The sequence below is a fragment of the Dipodomys spectabilis genome, unplaced genomic scaffold (assembly GCF_019054845.1).
Source record: "Dipodomys spectabilis isolate Male_0828 unplaced genomic scaffold, ASM1905484v1 ptg000234l, whole genome shotgun sequence".
Lineage (NCBI taxonomy): Eukaryota > Metazoa > Chordata > Mammalia > Rodentia > Heteromyidae > Dipodomys > Dipodomys spectabilis.
In genome coordinates, this window is record NW_024870911.1 from 7,050,901 (window position 1) to 7,070,492 (window position 19,592).

At 40.0% G+C, this 19,592-nt stretch overlaps 2 protein-coding genes and 1 long non-coding RNA gene across 3 annotated transcripts in view; 2 read left to right on the forward strand and 1 right to left on the reverse strand.

The window, feature by feature from the left end:
* The first annotated feature begins 1,371 nt into the window (after positions 1-1,371).
* Positions 1,372-10,097, forward strand: LOC122124138. Its single transcript, XR_006150499.1, has 3 exons — positions 1,372-2,430; positions 6,027-6,031; positions 10,086-10,097. It is a non-coding gene; the product is annotated as an uncharacterized LOC122124138 (long non-coding RNA).
* Positions 4,874-14,704, reverse strand: Thap2 (THAP domain containing 2). Its single transcript, XM_042698819.1, has 3 exons — positions 14,378-14,704; positions 8,953-9,148; positions 4,874-6,075 (listed from the first exon to the last, which is right to left on the reverse strand). The coding sequence occupies exons 1-3, from the start codon at positions 14,446-14,448 to the stop codon at positions 5,722-5,724; spliced, it is 621 nt and encodes a 206-aa protein (XP_042554753.1). The 5' UTR covers positions 14,449-14,704; the 3' UTR covers positions 4,874-5,721.
* Positions 14,705-15,090: 386 nt separating this feature from the next.
* Zfc3h1 (zinc finger C3H1-type containing) overlaps positions 15,091-19,592 on the forward strand; it is a 58,550-nt gene continuing 54,048 nt past the window's right edge. Inside the window, exon 1 of the mRNA XM_042698628.1 lies at positions 15,091-16,010. Coding sequence (XP_042554562.1) covers positions 15,350-16,010 — 661 coding nt within the window. The 5' untranslated portion in view covers positions 15,091-15,349. The remainder of the gene's footprint in view (positions 16,011-19,592) is intronic.

The window sequence follows — 19,592 nt, forward strand, 5'->3', positions numbered from 1 at the left end:
CCTTATAATGGGCCAGGCTCTGCTGGGTGTTAAATATGTAAAGCTAAAGCTACATCACTTGTATTGTGGAAATACCTTTTGCATTCGGTTAGAACATCTTGTGACTGGTTCATGTTTTACTGGAAATTACTTGTCAGAATAGTAACTGATAATTATATCCGCATTTTAAAGTTAATTGTTGACACCTTAAGGAGACAGCATTTTCAGTGTAATTGTGATTTACCCAGTTTTTAAAATTTACATTTCCACTGATAACTTTAAAAATAATTTTATTCTGAATTTCAAAATATATGCCAGGATAACTTCACTACCTTTCCTTGGTTAGTTAACTAAGACCCAAGTCTGTGAAGTAGATTAAAATTATAATGGCTTTCTTACACATGTGGTCCTTCTATAGGTACTCATTATGAGACCACTTCTTTTTCAGTATTCTGCCTGGGTAAATAATTATATTACATGCTACCTGGTCAGTATCAATATTACCACACTATTGGGAAAAGTCACTACTAATAAAAGCTAGGCTAATGATCTTGTAATTTGCAGAAGTTTCTGTCTCCAGAGGAGGGGGAGGTGATTGCCTCCAGGTGTGCCAGTTATGTAGGTGACATAGATACTTGGTGGAGACGTAGCCAAGAGGAGGAGTCAACTTTGTCTTCACAGAGGGGACCTTACACTCTCTGCTTAGACAGTTAGGAACTGGTCTTCACCATAACCATGACCTTGTCCAATTAGTTGGTGTTTTATGAGAAAAACATAGCCTACCTGTGAATGTTATGGCATCTTCTGACACCAGGGTCAATTCATGTCAAGTCAATTCCTGGATGCCAGGAATGATGCTCTCTTTTTCACCACTATTAGATCTGGCTAGAATCGTATATTAAGTCATAGTGCCAGTGAAATGACCCTACATTTTCCATTTTCCCATCCCAGAGTGTCTAATTATTGCCGTAAACCAGAACAGTGCAAGAATGACCTTTATTCCCTCACCAAAGTTTGAAAATACTCAGAAATGTTTCTGTCAATAACCAGGTTCAAGATTTCAACTTCATGCCCCAGTTCCAGCACCAAAAAAAAAAAAAAGTCTTGATCTTCTGGATACTTACAAAGAGAATTTTCATAACTCTTCATTTATCTGGCCTACCCTGTGTAAAGTGCATTTAAAACAAACTACAATGCACATTTAGATAAAATTTGAGCAACAAATTTGAAACGAATTCCTGTTCCCAAATTTCACATATTTTTGTTATACAATTTGCTCTTAAGTTGTAAGGAATTCTATAGAAGCTTTTTTTTAAAGAGATAAATTAGGGGAAGAACTTTCACAAGTTTATGTATATATTTTAGAAATCACAGGCATGACAATAATTTCCTTGGAAAAAAGGTTTATAATATTTCAAATACACTTTTAGAATACAGTGATATACATTACAAAACCTTTAAATTTAGAAAGTTTTCAACTGTCTAGATATCAAAAGAATCCCATTTCTAGTATAAATATGAACCACTTCAGTATTATAACAAAATTGAAATTTACCCGTATACTAACATAGAAAAATTAGATAAACATTATAAAGTCTACCTAGACAATGTCAACAATGACCTTGATGGAATTTACATATATATATATTTTTATGTTTTTAAGTTACATAATTTATCCTATTTTAATAACATGGTTTATATATTAAAAGCTTAGAATTTGGCCACGCGTTGGTGGCTCACACCTATAATCCTAGCTGCTCAGAAGGCTGAGCTCAGATCTCAGCCTTGGTACAAAGATCATGGTACAAGCCAGCTCAAGTCCATGTGACCCTTATCTTCAATTAACCACCAAAAGTCTGGAAGTGGAGTTGTAGCTCAAGTGATAGAGCACCAATGTTTAGCGAAAAAACTCAGAACAGTATCCAGGCCGGGACCAGTATACACACACACACACACACACACACACACACACACACACACACGCACACGCACACAGCAGCAGCAGCAAAAGGGACTTGGAGGGAGCTCTGTGTTCATTCTAGAACCATCTAAACCAACAGGCCCTGAGACCAGTACACACATGTACACACACGTACACACACACACACACACACACACATACACGCACGCACGCACCTCAGCAGCAGCAAAAGGGACTTGGAAGGAGCTCTGTGTTCATTCTAGAACCGTCTAAACCAACAGGCATTTATTTCGATCTCTTGTGCAAGCTAGCACAGGAGAAATGTCTCAGTGAATAAATAAGTTACAAATTAAAAAAGATTTCTTCTGGTGTAAATTAGAGACAATACCACCCACTAAACAGAAAGGTGCATAACAAAAAATGGGTGCCAATTGTTTTGCGTGACTAAGTTAAATTATTTCAGAAACCTGCTAGTAGGACATCAATTTATATTTTGTACAAATGTCAAATATAATCCAATATTTGGCTTTGTTTTAATTATAGCCGTATTTCAGCAAAAAAAAACTATTAAGGGTTTATATCGTGTTTATTTTCAAGAGTAAAAGCTGTCTCAGCACTGTAGGCAGTCATTATAAGAAATGTTAACTTTTGAAAGAAAAGCACTTGATTATGAAAAGATTTGTAATTTTTTAATAGCATTTTTATTATATTATATTAGAAATATTACTATTTCTCTCAGGAAACTTTAAACAACTTAAGGATAGAATATGTCATAGTTTAGCCTTTTTTCCTTTTCATAATGCTGAGATTGAATCCTGGGTTTTAATGCATATGAAGCACAAACTCTATAAATGAACTGTATTTCCAGTCCAATAGGCATCTTTTACATTAAGTTCCTAGCCTCTGGCAGTTAGATTTTTTGCACCCAACTAGTGGCCAGTTGGTGGATCTAATTCGTGTTAAAATGGGAGTAAAAAGTTATGTCTGATTAGCTTTAGCAAAGAAACTAAACATAGGGCTTTACCAGATTCCTTTTAGGTTTTTCTCTCTAAATGAAGCTAGATTGAAGGGCTTTTTGCTAAGTAGCCTCAGCTGGCTTAGAACTGCCTCTGCCTAAGGATTACTAGAATGGTATGCACTGCCATTCTCTACCATGAAGCTAGTTTAAAGTACACAGTTGTATATTAATAAAACAATTTGATGCTGAGAACATGTTCACTGGACAATAACATGAAAATAATATGGAGAAAACAAATAAAATTACTCTAAAGTTACTGAGTGGTAATTAATTCAGTGGTTTCAAATAATAGTTAATGAAGACATGTAACTTTGCCAAAAGCTTGTATTCTATGGCATTTTATTTTTATGACTTTAAAATGTTATTAAGATATCAATATATTAGTGCCGGGGCTGGGAAGGTGGCTCAGTGGTAGAGCGCTTGCCTTGCATGCTCAAGGCCCTGGGTTCGATTCCTCAGCACCACATAAGCAAAAAGAAAAAAGCCGGAAATGGCGCTGTGGCTCAAGTGGTAGAGCGCTAGCCTTGAGCTGAAGAGCTAAAGGACAGTGCCCAGGCCGAGTTCAGGCCCCACGACCGGACCCAAAAAAAAAAAAAAAAAAATATATATATATATATATATATATATATATATTAGTGCCTGATGGTGTATGACAGTAGTCTCAGAATTTAGGAGGTAGAGGCAGGATGTATCCTGTTTGGGCTACCAAGTGAGACCCTCTCTTAAAAGAACCAAAATAAGAAGTTATGAACATATTATTGTAGATAGGAGCTGGGTTGCATTGATTAATATTTTGTTGGGTACTGAGGATGAAGAGGCAAAGCACATGACAATCTATACTTGCAAAACATAGCATATTTCAAAATGATTATCTGCTCAACTGTAATTATAAAAGAGAAATGGTCAGTGTGTGTCTGCTGATGATTAGATACTGGTATTTGACATTATATAAAGATAATATGAAACCATTTATCATATTGTTCACTGACAGTTCCAAGGAACTATATTCAATACTTAAGGTAAAATAACAAGACTTATACCAGCTGTAAAAGAACTTACATACATGTTTACCTCATGAGAATTAAAATAGACATTTCCTATTTTTGTGTTTGCATGGAAGACATTCTTTACTAAAAAGAAATCATGCTAATATTGTAAAAAGGTTGTTGCTAGTTTCCAAGTACGTATCATTTGCAAAGAGACAATCCAAACTGGTGGCCCAAAAGCAAAACCAAAATCACATTTCTTTATAGATTTACAGTAAGCTATGGTTAGGCATATGCATCTTTCATATTGTTGTAATAACAAATCTAAAGTTGGGTTAATAACTTAGTAATAAGTTAATAACTCTTTACATTATTCATTCAAAGCCTTTTGAAGGAAAAGGTTTTTATGAAACACTTGGTGATATAAAGCAGACCCTTTAATTGTTCAAGTGGCCACCATAAGAATAGACTGATACCTCTATTTTGTAAACTAATTAGCATTTGCATAGCTTGGCCACAGACACACGTGTATTTTTAGATAACTACATTTTATTTCCCTTTTGCATAATGGTTGCTCTGTCTGACTCAGTAAAAGAACAAAACAAAGCAAACTCTTACGTAAAATAAATTGGTTCCATTTTAAGTTGTAAATATGGTTAAGTGCTTTTTTGTAATTAAACTTTACCGTGGGTTTATGGAAAGGGAACAGAAGTCCACTAACATTGTACACTGTTTTTGAGATATTAGTAACATGTAGTTTGAAGGTAGTTCAAAAGAAAAAAATTTAAGAGTTTTGCTATCAACACATGACAGCACATGTCTAATATGTTTGCTCATTAATGCACCATCTTTAAAGTTGGAGATGCAATTTTTTTTATTATGAGAAAAAGAATAGTACACACATATTTTTTTTTTTTTTTTGTCGTTCATGGGGCTTGAACTCTGGGCCTGGGCGTTGTCCCTCAGCTCTTCAGCTCAAGGCTAGCGCTCTACCACTTGAGCTACAGCGCCACTTCCCACACTTATGTTTTATTAAGGTAAAAGCTAGATCTCAAACTGGGCGTTGTTTCACAACATGTTTCTTAGAAGGTGATTATAATTTTTTACTAGTCTGAGGTACTTAAGGGCTTATTTACTTTGGATAACTTAAAAGCCTTAACACTGAAAAAATATATTATTAGCGAAACATTTCACAATGTATTTAAAAATTAGTATTTTTATAGAGCCTATGGTAAGTTTACTTTTACTCATCTAAAAAATGCAGAAATTCTAAATTTAAAAAGTTGTTCTGTACCTCATTTTGTTTTGTTCCATAAATTTTCAAGCCAGTGCCAGTAATAATTAACTCAAAGTCCAGCAGTTTTAAGGTCACATTTAGTATGATTAACAACTACTTGGCATCTTATTTTGATGTAATATCCCAACTTTTGTATAGAAATTTTTTTCTAATTAAACATACTACATGTCATAGGCTGTTTAATTTAAACCCCAAAACAAGCACCTGGCAAACATACAATTTCCTAGCAAAATTTCTAGTACATTTTTCATGTAAGGCACTTCCATTCATTTTCAAATAAAAGTTTCATTGAAAGTTTCCTTTTTTTTTGTAATCAAGGTCTTCTTAAGTTATACAGTAATAATACTGTGTCAAGTAAAACTTCTTAAATATTTAATTTTGGTGTAATTGCCATAAATATGTTAACCCCTGAAAAGAATGCAGGATGGGCATTAAGTTCTGTGCAAGACAAATTTAAATGCAGGTATTATGGTCTGTTTTAGATTTAGAGAAATCCTATTGTTTTATGTTGTTAATCTTGTTAAAGAATCTTGAAATCCTCCAAAGGAATACTGCTTAAGGCAGTTGGTAAGATGTGTTCCAATGTGCCCTTAGGTAACAGGTTATTTGCTTCTAAATTCTTCACAAAGCATGTGGCTTTGATCCATCTTTGAGTTGCTCTGCGTTCTTTTTGGAGGCAAGTTTTCATTTTTCTTCTTAAGCTTGCTATTTCTTTTTCCAGCTTAATTATCCTCTTTTTTGCCTCCATAGGGTTCCTAAAGGCATAACTGTGTTCAAGGAGCACTTGTTGACTACTAATATTTGACTTGAAATTAGATGGTCCAGCTGTAGTACAACTGTCGTTTCTCTTCAAAAGATTCCTTGACTTGAGTTTCTGAGCCGAATAAATTAAAGAGTTGAACAAAAATTAAGGAAAATCAGAAATAAGAAAAGAGTCCAGTTTTGAAATAATAGTGTTAAAACTGCTCTCTTAAAACTGATTTTAAAGGTTTGATGGGAAGTGAAATAATGCTATTTGTGTAATCATGGATTAAGCTTTTCAACAGGCTGAGTCAACTCTAGTCACCTATTTTCTTTCATTCTTTCCAGAGATAGTCAAACATTGACATGAAAGTTAACACTGAACTTCCAAGGTATCTTCTACTTTATTCAGTATGATTCTATGGCAACTTTGAAAATCCTTTTTTGTTTTTCTAATTAAAAGCCAATTTAGAATATATTTAGATGTTTTGTTCATCTATAGTATTGATTTGACTCTCTTCCTGGTTAAATATTACTCTATCAATTTGATCAGTAATGAAGACCTTTAGTCTACTTAAATAAGAACTGAAATACTGTTAGAATCATTTTTTAAAGTATCACGCTTCCAAATGGATTTACCCAGTAATTGTTCACAATTACATCTTTGAGGGTTTAAAAATCTGGCTGGGAACTTTTGGCCAAAGTCAGGAATCTGAGGATTCTTCACTATGCCCCAGGAATATTAAACCACTTACAGTTTCTCAGATTATAACCAATCTTCCTAACATTGTGTTTTTCATTCATTAAACAAACGTTTATTAACTAGACATGGTTGCTCACACCTCTAAAACTGGCACCTAAGAGGCTGAAGCAGGATGTTAATGGATTAAGGTCATCTTAGCTTAAAACAAAGTTAACCACCCTTCCTCGTCCCCTTCCTCATAAAAGAGAAAAAACAACTTAAATAGAAAGTCATAAGCCAGGCGCTGGTGGCTCACGCATGTAATCCTAGCTACTCAGGAGGCTGAGATCTGAGGATCGTGGTCCAAAGCCAGCCCGAGTAGGACAAGTCCATGAGACTCTTATCTCCAATAAACCACTTAGAAAACTGGAAGTGGCACTGTGGCTCAAGTGGTAGAGCTCTAGCTTTGAGCTGAAAAGCTGAGGGACAGCGCCCAGGCCCAGAGTTAAAAAAAAAAAAAAAGTAATTTGATGAAAAACATACTATGGCCGGGCGCTGGTGGCTCACGCCTGTAATCCTAGCTACTCAGGAGGCTGAGATCTGAGGATCGTGGTTCAAAGCCAGCCCGGGCAGGAGAGACCGTGAGACTCCCTCCTATCTCCAATAAACCACCAGAAAACCGGAAGTAGTGCTGTAGCTCAAGTGGTAGAGCGCTTGCCTTGAGCTGAAGAGCTGAGGGACAGCACTCAGGCCCAGAGTTCAAGCCCCACGACCGACAAAAAAAAAAAAAAAAAAAAAAAAACATACTATGGTGACAAAATAAGACATGTCCTTATAAAACCAACTGTGGGTCCTGCAGAGGGAATTGGCAGGACTCATTCTTGCTGTTTACATTACATTCTTAGATTCTAACATAATGTAAAGTTTAGTACTTATTAGAACAACAACTGGTCAAAATATCAGAAATAAGATGCACTGCAAATTCAGCAAATGTCAGTGTATATTGAACTGTTTAAGAGTAATGAAATGGGGCTGGGAAGGTAGTTCAGTGGTAGAGTGCTTGCCTTGTAGGCATGAAGCCCTGGGTTTGATTCCTCAGCACCACAAAACCAGAAAAAGCCACAAGTGGCACTGTGGATCAAGTGGTAGAGTACTAGCTTTGAACTGAAGAGTTGAGGGACAGCGCCCAGGCCCAGAGTTTAAGCCCCACGACCAACAACAAAAAAAAAAGAGTAATGAAATATTGTTGGCCTTCTGGAATGTTTGATATTCTAAAACCACAATTCCTCTCCCATTTAGTTATTAACTCATATGTATCTACAAATTAAAATGGAAGAAATAACTCAATGTTTCTTCTTTCTTAGAGGAAAAGATGTCTGTCCTTTTCAAAACTAAACCTTATACTTGTGTTCATTATAGCCTTTCTTTTTGGTGACTTTCTCAGCTAGCTTTTCTTCTCTAATCAGATCTTCCTTACCCAAAGGTAAAACATAAATTTTATTAGAGTGCTGGGAATTAAACTCAGTGCTTTCTACATGCCAAGCACACATTCTACCACAGAGCTATATCTATAGTCTAAGTCCCAAAACACTGGGTCTGATTCATTCATCCCATATCTTAATTTTCTCCTTGTTTCAGATATTCACTTTTAGTATTTGATAATTTCCTAATTATCCTTCTCAACCTACTGGCTTGGGTTCTTACTATTCAATTGGAATTGTTTCCTGCAAGGTCATAAACTTGCTCCTAGGATCCAAACTCCCAATAGTCCCAATGAATGCCAAAACTCATTGAAACTTTCTGTGCCCACCTCTGAACTACATCTTTTGGAATAACTCTAGTGTGTATGTTCCTCTTTAAGCACTAAGAACAGCTCACTTATATGTCATCTTAAAATCAGAGTAGAGTAATATTAGCGGTTTCATTAGTAATGTCTCTCAATTTTAATCAATAGTACATTTGTTCAGAATAATTGGCAGCTATGTAAAATTCCAATACAGGTAGAATATTTTCTTATTCAAAATGCTTGGAACCATAGTGGCTTTTAGACAAAAAGTCTGAAATCTGAAATGCATTTTGGATTTCATGATAGGAATGCTCAGTCTGTATAGTCAAATAATTTGGACTGGGGAAAGAACATTGGAGCCTGTAGACCTAAGTTCTACTTCTAATCTAAAGCTTTATTCTGCAAGAGGAAGGTCTAGAACTTTCTTGAGGCATATCATGGTATAAGAACTTTAATATATTTGGAATTGTTACCATATTTATAAGAAAAAAAACGAGTGGTTCTAAAAATGGTTTCATAAAAAAGAAAGTAATATCACCTACCACAGACTCTATGTGAGTACAAAAATCAAAAATGGTTGGCACAGCATCCATTTTAAGTCGTCGAGTTTGTCCTGTTAGGTCAAAACAGGAGGCTTCAAAGTGCTTTGAACAAAGAAAAGTATGTTTTCCTGGCACAAAATTCTTGCGCCTAACCAGGCGAATCCATTCTTTTCTTCTTTTAGGATCCAAGGGAAACCTTAAAGCAAGCAAACAGAAAAAGCAAATGAAATTCCAATATCATAGTTAAACTAAATGGCAAAAAGAAATAAAAAATGTCTCTAATTCATAAAAATATTTAAATTCATAATATATAGGTATCAATTCATGCTAAATTTCAAACAGTGTTTAAAAAATTAGCAATACCACCAAAAAACCAAACCAAACCAAAACAAAAAAACAACAACAGGGAAACGGGCTTTATTTTTCAGAGCTTTTAGACATTTCTTCTTAACCTAGTTTTTAATATAGGTAGAAAAATAAAACATAACTAAACTGATCTAGATAAATGTTATGTGGAACCGTTAGAAGTAGGGGTAATTTTATAATGCTTTGATCTGCTGTTTGTATACATGGTTAAAATAAATCAGCTATCTAAAGTCAAGAAAAATCAGGGCAGATTCTAGTACTGCTTTCTCTGTTCACTCATGACACTCAGCACATTGTTTTACACATTTTCCATTTTGGTAAATTTCCAGTGAAACAAAATTTATGAGTTTCTTAAGGATGGGAATCACTTTATTTTTAAACTTAATTTTTTTTATTGACACTTGGCAAAGTACATTGAAAATAGAAAGGAATGAACAAAACTTGCTGAAGATATACAAATACAGAATTAATTCATTGTGTTTCTTCTATGTAGTTAAACTGAATATATATTTATATCATCTATCTATATATATCTTTAAATCTATTAACTTTTTTTTTTTTTCCTGGTCGTGAGGCCAGAACTCTGGGCCTGGGCACTGTCCCTCAGCTCTTCCGGCTTCTTCCACTTATATGGTGCTGAGGAATTGAACCCAGGGCTTCCTGCATGCAAGGCAAGCACTCTACCACTGAGCCACCTTCCCACCCTAAATCAATTAACTTTTATAGTGCAGCAGAAAGCATAATTAGAAAAGGTGAAATACTATTAGTAGCTATGTTTTTTTCTTATTTGTTTCAAATATAAAGCACACTAATATATATCCTATATTGATTTGTTAAGGAAAAGAAAGGGGCTATTTCTTTTTTTGGGGGGTGGAGCGCTATTTCTAAAAGCCTACTCGTGGCTGTGTTAACTGATTGGAAACTGAGGTGTCAACATTTACTCATAATTAAGTTCCAGTTCAAATCTCTAGTTTGATTATCTTATGCTTTTAAGTTATAAAAAGAATTATAAAAGCCAATTCAAAGAATCAACTGAATGGTCTTAATGTACTGGACAACACAGTGCATAAGAATATCATCTCTGCAAATTCTGTCCCCTCTTTATAACAGTTGGGAGACTTTAGGTAGGTTATTTAAACTTTTAAGGGTTTCTCTCTCATGCTTTTTCGGTGGTAATGTCAGGGATCCAACCTATGGCCTAACACCTGCTGGGAAAGTGCTCTATACCCTCAGACCCAAGTCTTCTTTGTATTTACCTATAGAATAATGTAACAATGGTTCTAAGGATTAATGAGAAAGTGCAAATGCTTACTCCAGTGTGTAGTACAGGGCTGAATGGAATCATAGAACAGCCAATTTAATCTGGAGTCCTTAGAGTATTAACTGAAAGAGGTGAGGTGTTAAGGGTATACTGGGGACCAGCAAGGTTATTATGACATGAAATGAATAAATAAGGTTTTTTTTTTTTTTGCCAGTCTCAGGGCTTGAACTGAAGACCATGCACTCTCCTTGAGCTTTTTTGCTCAAAGCTAGTGATCTACCATTTGAGCTATAGCTTCACTTCCAGCTTTTTGGTGGTTAATTTGAGATAAGAGTGTCACAGATTTTCCTGCCTGGGCTGGCTTTGAACCATGATCCTCAGATCTCAAGTCTCCTGAGTAGCTAGGATTACAGGCAAAAGCCACCAGCACTCGGCAGACAATTTTTTAAAATATTCAAAATGGTTATTTGAATATGTTCAGCCCTTTAAAGGGCTTAATTGCAAGAGCTGAATGTTAATAGTGAAATTCTGAACCAACCTTTAAGCCCAACCATTATTAAGAATTAAATAACAGCCAGGTTGTCAGTGGCTCACGCCTGTAATCCTAGCTACTCAGGAAGTTGAGAGATGAGGATCAAGGTTTGAATTCAGCCTGGGCAAAAACATGCGAGAGACTCTTAATTCCAATTAATCAACAAAAACCCAGATGTAGAAGCATGGGTCAAATGGTAGAATACCAGCATGAGAAAAAAACTAAGTAAGAGAGGGCTTGAATTCAAGCCCCAGTAGCAGCACACACACACAAAATAAAATAAACTACATAAACTTGAAATAAATAGTAAGCACTAAATCCCTCAACTTCTTAGTTATTTTACTATTACTATTCTTTTAATGTTATTAAATGTCTGTTACATCTACATGGTAGAAATAATATAGAATAGTGTGATGTTTATACATCTCTTCACAACTCCTTGATCAGTAATATCATATTGGTGGCTGGAAAGCAACCCCTCAGTACAGAATATTTATTTTTATTTTTGTTTTTGCCAGTCCTGGGGCTTAAACTCAGGGTCTGGGCATTGTCCTTGAGCTTCTTTTGCTCAAGGCTAGCACTCTACCACTTGAGCCACAGCTCAAGTTTATGTGGTACTGAGGAATAGAACCCAGGGTTTCATGAATGCTAGGCAAGCACTCTACTACTAAGCCACATTTCCAGCTCAGTACAGAGTTAGGTCTTTCTGAATGATGCCCTTCCCCACTTCATGTTATTTACTGTTATTGTTTACAAAATGGAAAATATTTTTATTATAATACATATATTTTTTTCTTTTCTTTCTTTTTTTTTTTTTGGGTCCGGTTGTGGGCCTGAACTCTGGGCCTGGGTGCTGTCCCTCAGCTCTTCAGCTCAAGGCTAGCACTCTAGCACTTGAGCCACAGCGCCACTTCCAGCCACCTTCCCAGCCCCCTTTTTTCCAAGTCTTTTTGGAGGCAGGACTTCACTATGTAGTCCAGACTATCCTTAAACACTTTCTTCCTCTTTCCTTCTCTTCCTTCCTTCCTCCCTCCCTACGAGAGAGAGAGGAGGGGGGGAGAGAGAGAGAGAGAGAGAAGAGAGAGGGAGGAGAGAGAAAGAGGGGAGGGGGGCAGAGAGGGAGGGAGAGAGAGAGAGAGAGAGAGAGAGAGAGAGAGAGAGAGAGAGAGAGAGAGAGAGAGAGAGTGTATACTGGCTTGCCGGGGCTTGAACTCAGGGCCTTACATTCTTGCTTGGATTTTTTGCTTAAGGATGGTGCCTTGGGCCACACTTGAGCCACACTTCATACAGCATTTTTGCTGCTGAATTGGACATAAGAGTCTCTCAGGATTTGTCTTCCCTGGCTAGCTTTGAACTCTCCATTCTCAGATCTCAGCCTCCAGAATAGTTGGGATTACTGGTGTGAGCCACTATACCTAGTTCCTAACTGATATCAGGTAAACATCATTTTTTAGTTCCTGGGCATTTTTCTCTCATCCTCCAAATCAAATGACTAAATCCAGTAGTTTTTCCTTGACTGTCTGATTCTCATCCCTATTAGTAACATTTGCCTACTCGAGGCCACTGGGTGGACTATCCTTACTTTACTACAGCTTCCTAGTTTTTTGTCTTATTTTTCTATTTTCACTCTCTTCAAATACTGTGCTCATGTGGAACAACTAAGCAACACTATTTAGTTCAGTTTAAAATGTAGCAACATTTCTCTGAAGAAAATATGAAAATTAGCATTCTATAATAAGCTGCTAATCAAATTCACCTCTGATGATGCTTAACTAGCATCTGTACTGCAACCAGAGGGCTTTTAAATATGCAAATCTAGTCATGCTGTTCTTTTTAAACTCTCCATGGCTTGTCAAGTGCCCTCAAAATAAAATAGAAAATACTAAAGTAGCATAAAGGACCAAATCTATGTCATCCTTTGGTCTTATTTGGAATGTCACATCTTTTGAGAAGAATTCTTTGACTTTCCAAAGCTGTTAGGTCTTTCTGAATGATGCCCTTCCCCACTTCATGTATTTATGTCTTCCCCTTTCAACAGTAAAGTTCAGAAGAAAGGTAGGAACTTTGTGGATCCTTAGATTGTCAGGCAATTAGGAACTTGGTACATATCTGATGGATGAATGAATAAAGCATGTAGTACTTTAAAACAAAACATCATAAGGATTTTTTTAAATGATAACTATTACCAAGGGGGCACATTTAGTAATAGTGAAGTAAGATTTTTTTTTTTAATATTCTAAGATCAAATAAATTGTGAGATATATAAAATCAGAGCTTTTTTTTTTTTTTGGGTCCGGTCGTGGGGCCTGAACTCTGAACCTGGGCGCTGCCCCTCAGCTCCTCAGCTCAAGGCTAGCACTCTACCACTTGAGCCACAGCGCCACTTCCGGCTTTTTTCTTTCTGCTTATGTAGTGCTGAGGAATCGAACCCAGGGCCTCAGGCATGCTCTACCAATGAGCCACCTTCCCAGCCCAAAAATCAGAGCTGTTTTAACTTCACTTTTTAATACTTCTTTTCTTCAGGCAGGTGACAGGCACTTGAAGAGGACACTTAGCAAGTACCTATTACATTCCAGGCAGTATACAAAGTGCTTTCAAGAGTTTTGATTTGACAGCACTCAGGACTTTGGATAGCTCTTTCAGAAAAGGGGGGGACGACCCCAAACCCCACGTTCTTTTTATTTATTATTATTATTTTCTTTAAGGATAAAAGCTTATCCTTAGCAATTAATTCCAGGCCTATCAATGATGCCTCAGTTGTCCCAAAAGTTGCTGTGTGCGACTGTTAGAAATGTCAATGTTGTCCCTGTCAATTCAGCCAGGCAACACGGCCTCAATGAAAACGCGAACACCTGCAGGCTTTCAAGGTGATGAGTGCCTTGAACAGGAAAAGACCTCTCCCTCTCCCCCTCCCCCTCCCCCCTCTCTCCCCCTCCCCCGTGGCGTCAGTCTCAAGGCACGGTCCAGTATTGAGGGATACAAGTAAAACATGAAGGTATCGTCCCCTCACTTTTTCCTCAGTACACTACTGGGATTTTATTTTTTTCGCTTTAAAGAAACGGGAGCCAACTTTCCCCTCCCGAAAGGAGAGAAAACCAGACAGACAGGCGGACAGGAGACGCACGAAGGCCCCGAAGGCTGCTGGGCGGGCAGCGGCGGGGCAGGCTCCGTCCCCGCCGGCGGGACGGCGCCGGTTCGGTCTCAGCCGAGCGGAGCCCGCGCTGGTGGCGCCCCCTTCCTGTCTCCCCCGGGCCCTCCCGAGTTACCTGTGGAAGCTGACGTTAATGTGCTTGTTGTAGGTGGTGGCGCAGCCCGCCGCGGCGCAGTTGGTCGGCATTTCCCGCTTGCCCTCATCCGGCGCTCCCCGACGGCTTTCCCCCGTCAGAAGCCGGGCAGCCCGGGGCGGCCGAGGCCCTCCGGCCCGTAGTAGCGACCGCGGAGCGGGAAGGAGTGTGCTTGGGGCGGGGGGCGTGAGGGAGGGTCGCCCTTCCCTTTCTCTTTACTAATATGGCGGACTGACGCCAGCAGAGCCGACGGGCCTGGAGCCCCAGGAGCCTCCGTGTGCCTTCACCAACATGGCGGACACAACCCGTTTCGGGGGCCCCCCTCTCCCTTTCCCCCCCACCCTACCCCTCCCCTCGGCAAGGCGTTAGGACCACGGCGTCTCTTTTTGACAGCGGCTCGCGAGCTATTAAAAGATAGAGGTGTCTTCCCCACCCGTGGCGGTGAACACACACGTCTGCAACTCAAGGCAGGCCCGCCCTCCCGGGCACGTACCCAGCGGTACCAGGCCAGAGGCCTCGCAGAGGCGCCCTGGGCCCCAAGATTGGCTGGTTACGACGAGCACCCCGGTGACAGGCAGGAGGCACTACGAATCCCAGCGAACATTGCGGCGCCGGCTGGCTATCGCGAGAACAGGGAGCCCTTCGTTTCCTGCGTGCCTGAGGAAATGACGTCCGGGACGGAGCCGCTGGTGGACTCCCTTTCTCGCTAGGCGGAAGAGCCCCGGCGGTGGATGAGCCAGGGGGCGCTAGGAGAGAGAAGTGCCTGGCGACAGTCCGGCGAGGAAGAATCGGGGTGCGGGGAAGTTAGGGGGCCAGAGCCCGCTGGGTGCCTTGAGAACCGTGAGGCCGCACCCATCCAGTCCGTTAGGGAGGGCGGCAGCCCCGCTGGAAGGCAGTTGTCGGGAGGCTCCGGGGACCGAGGACGAAGGTGGTGTCGGAAGCGCAGTTCCGCCGATGGCGACCGCGGAGACTTCGGCCCCGGCCTCCAGCAGCCTCTCCCCGAAGGAAGAAGGGGAGCTTGAAGATGGGGAGATCAGCGACGACGACAATAACAGCCAGATACGGAGCCGGAGCAGCAGCAGCAGCAGCGGCGGCGGCGGCGGCGGCGGTGGCGGCGGCGGCGGCGGCGGTGGCGGCGGCGGCGGCGGCGGCGGCGGCGGGCTCTTGCCCTACCCGCGGCGCAGGCCGCCTCACCCGGCTCGGGGCGGTGGATCGGGCGGAGGCGGCGGTTCCTCCTCGTCATCGTCCTCTTCTCAGCAGCCGCTGAGAAATTTCTCCCGCTCGCGGCACGCGTCGGAGCGGGGCCACCTCAGGGGACACAGCAGCTACCGACCCAAAGAACCGTTCCGATCTCATCCGCCCTCGGCGCGGATGCCTCCCAGCGCTCTCTCCGAGAGCAGCCCCCGGCCGTCCTTCTGGGAGCGGAGCCACCTCGCCCTGGACCGTTTCCGCTTTCGAGGCAGGCCTTACCGGGGTGGGAGTCGCTGGAGTCGGGGACGAGGAGTGGGTGAGCGAGGTGGCAAGCCGGGGGGCAGACCTCCTCTGGGAGGAGGACCGGGAGCCGGCTTCAGCTGCAGTCAGAGCTGGCGAGAGCCCTCTCCGCCTCGGAAGAGCTGTATCCTTAACGTGGCGGTCTGCCCTGGGTGTGTCACTAAAGTTCCCCCTCGGCGTCCGTGCCGGGTCCGCCAGTTTAACTTTCGGAACCGATCCTTTGTTCCTGGGTCCGTAGACTTGAAGGAAGTTGTGCTTTGATAAGTTGCAAGCGTCCCGCTCTAGCCGTGTTTCTTAGACTGTTTTAGTAGATAGGTTTCTTTTCTTTTCTTTTCTTTTTAAACGTCAATGTGCCGTGCATCGTTGTAAACTCCTGGAATCAGCGTCAAATCAGATTTGTAAGTGTACCTTATGAGAACCAACTTTCACTAGCATTTGGGGTTTTTTTTTTTTTTTTTTTTGCTAGTACTGGAACTTTTGTGTTTTATAGGAAGTTGACTTAGGTTATTAGCGGAAGGACAAAAGTACTTAAGAGTTGGGTGTACGGGTGCTGTGACTTACGATCACACGTTGACGTTTGAAATCTTAGTTTCCTTCTGCGAAGTCCCACCGTTCTTGTGATTCTGCTTGGGTTTTGTGTTTTAACCATTTCTGACTATTGCTGCCTTTCACAGGAGAGGGGTGAGAGGCAGGAGTAAAAGAACTAGTACTTTATTAATTTTATTCAGAGCTTTTAACAGTATATATCGTTTTGTAGAACAATCCCCTTTTTCCTATGTTCACTTTTGGCATTTTATATAACATTATTGTTATTTTGGAAAATACTGGGGATTGAACTCGTACGTGAGCTTCATTCTTGGTAGGCAATTTGCTCTACCACTTGAGCCATATTTCCAGTCAATTTATAACTCTTAGTCCCTATTAAATGTGTATCAGAAAAAGATAAACTTACCCACACTTGTATGAATGTGCTAGAATGGAAAAATTTATTCATTATGTAAACTTTGTGTATACATTATAGAAACATTGAGAAGGAAAGTGGCCAAATAGTGAATTTTTGTGCTCTCTCTAACTGCAGTTACCCTTAGCATTACTGAGTTACTCAGGATTTACACAAGAAATTAATAATCTAAAGATTTCCTGCTTTGTGGTGAGTTTATAGAATCATCTCGATTTACACTGTAAGAACCAATTTAAAATAGTTGCAGTTTCCACAGTGCAATGATTTATTTTCCTTTTAGTGATGGTTCTGGGACTTGAACTGAGGTCCAAAGTGCTGTCCCTGAACTTTTTTGCTCAAGGCCTAGTGCTCTACTACTTGAGCCAGAGCTCTGCTTCTCAGCTTTTATGGGGGTAGTTAAATGGAGATAAGAATCTCATAGATTTTTTCTTGGGCCAGCTGGCTTTGAACCATGATCCTCAGATCTCAGTCTCCTGAATGAGGAGGACTACAGGCATTGGCCACTAGTGCCCAGTTTTTTTTCTTTTTATAGACAGTGTCATGTAGTCCTTGGACTTGCTATGTAGTCCAGGCTGGCCTTAGATGCTCTTGCCCCAGCCTCCCAGCATGTGCCACACCTGTCTTAATTTTTTTTTTATACTGCAAAAGTTAAGTATAATGATACTTACTTGGGAGGTAATGAAAATTACTTTTATGGAATAATTAGGCTCAGGATTATCTCTTTGAGATGTTATGAAGTCAAAGGGGCAAAATATTTAGATAAGAAACAGCAGCTTTTATTTAATGCAGGTGTCAAGATAATTGGATCTGCAACAGATGGGTTAGGAGAGAGCATTTTAGCATTTTTCAGATTAAAATAATAAGTATGTAACCTTTTAAAAGACATCAAGTAGCTGGGCTGCGGTGGATCAACTCCTTAAGTAGCTATGTTTTCTATCTTAAACATGAGCTGTAATCCCAGCTATTTGAGAGGGAGAGATTGGGAGGATCATGGTTCTAGGCCAGCTGGGACAAAAAACTGGGAGACCTGGTCTGAGTCTACAAGATGACTGATGGCAAGAGTTTGTTTCTTGTAATTCCAGCTATTGGGAAAATACAAATCCAGGGAGCACTCCCCCTGCCCAGTTAAACAGTATTCAAAAATAAAGCAGAAAGGGCTGGGGGCTGACACAATTGGCATTTGCTGAGTTCAAACATCAGTACTGCCAAAAAAAAAAAAAAAAGTATTATTTTCAAAAAGGTTAGAAAAACACCTGGCCAGGATATGGGTTTTAATCCATGGATGTTTTTATCTATTCTGAATTAAAAAACAGGCTATTTTAAACATTTAAGTAGGTGTTTTTTTAAGGATCCAGAGACGATAGTTTTAATTTGTGTTGAGGAAAAATGGAAAAAAAATACAGATTAGTAAAGTTCAAATTCAGGTAAAAAGTACTTTGGGAGCTTAAAACTTTCTTGTTTTATATTAGAAAAGGGGGAGATGGCCGGGCACCAGTGGCTCATGCCTGTAATCCTAGCTACTTAGGAGGCTGAGATCTGAGGATTGAGGTTCAAAGCCAGCAAAGTCTGTGAGACTCTTCTCTCCAATAAGCCACCAGAAAACCGGAAGTGGTGCTGTGGCTCAAGTGGTAGAGTGCTAACCTTGAGCTGAAGGGATAACAGGGATAACACCCAGGCCCAGAGTTCAAGCCCCATGAACGACTCTGCCCCCTCCCCCCCCCAAAAAAAAAAAAGAAAAAAAGAAAAGGGGGAGATGATTGGGCTTGTCAGCCTCCTGCAGTTGTCTTCTGCTTACTCATACAGAACCACATATTTATTTTTATGTTTATGTATTTTTCTTATTAAACAGGTACATAGTGTTGCAAAAAATATAGGGAAACATTCTGTGTACCTGCATGACTTTTGTTTCTGTAACAATCATGATAACAAGCTTTACATTCCTTTACTATGAATATCACGCTCAGTCTGATTCATATTTCCATTGTGATTAAAATGACTTTTTTTGTGAAATATTGGGGTTTTGAACTCAGGGACTTAACACTTGGTAGGCAAGTGATGTACCATTGAGCCATACCCCCATCTCTTTTTGTGCTAGTTATTTTGAGGTAGAGTCTGGTTTCCTGCTTAGTTGCCTACAAATCTCATCAATAGGTGGAATGATAGGCATCTACCACCACATCGTGATTCTTCCACTGAGATGGAGTCTTGCAGACTTTTTGTCTTTGTAGCCTGGGATTAGTTCTCCTGGTCTTGTTGTCCTTCCATATAGCTAGGATAATAGATGTATCACTGTATCCAGCTATTGAGAAAGGGTCTTGTAAACTTTTCTGCCTAGACTGGCTTGCACCATAATTGTCCCTTTCTCAGCCTCCCCAGTAACTAGAATTACAGGGTGTGGCCAATGGTACCCAACTGGCTTATTTTCTTTGGTTTTGTTTTACATTACTAGGGATTGAACTCAGGGCCTCTTGTTGGCTAGGGAAACTGTCTAACATTTAATATGCCCTGTAGTTCTTTTGCTTTTAGTTTGTCTTTCAGATGGGGTCTGAAGCTATGTTTGCCTGGACTGGCCTTAAACTTTTATCCTTCCTATCTCTGCCTCTGGAATAGCAGGGTTTAAAGGTGTGTAAACTAAGCACCTTTTTTATTTTACAAATACTTTATATAAAAAAAGAATGAGGGTGATTCTATGACATTTAAATGATGTAGTCTGGGTGCAGTTTTCTTTTTATCATTAGAACTTTT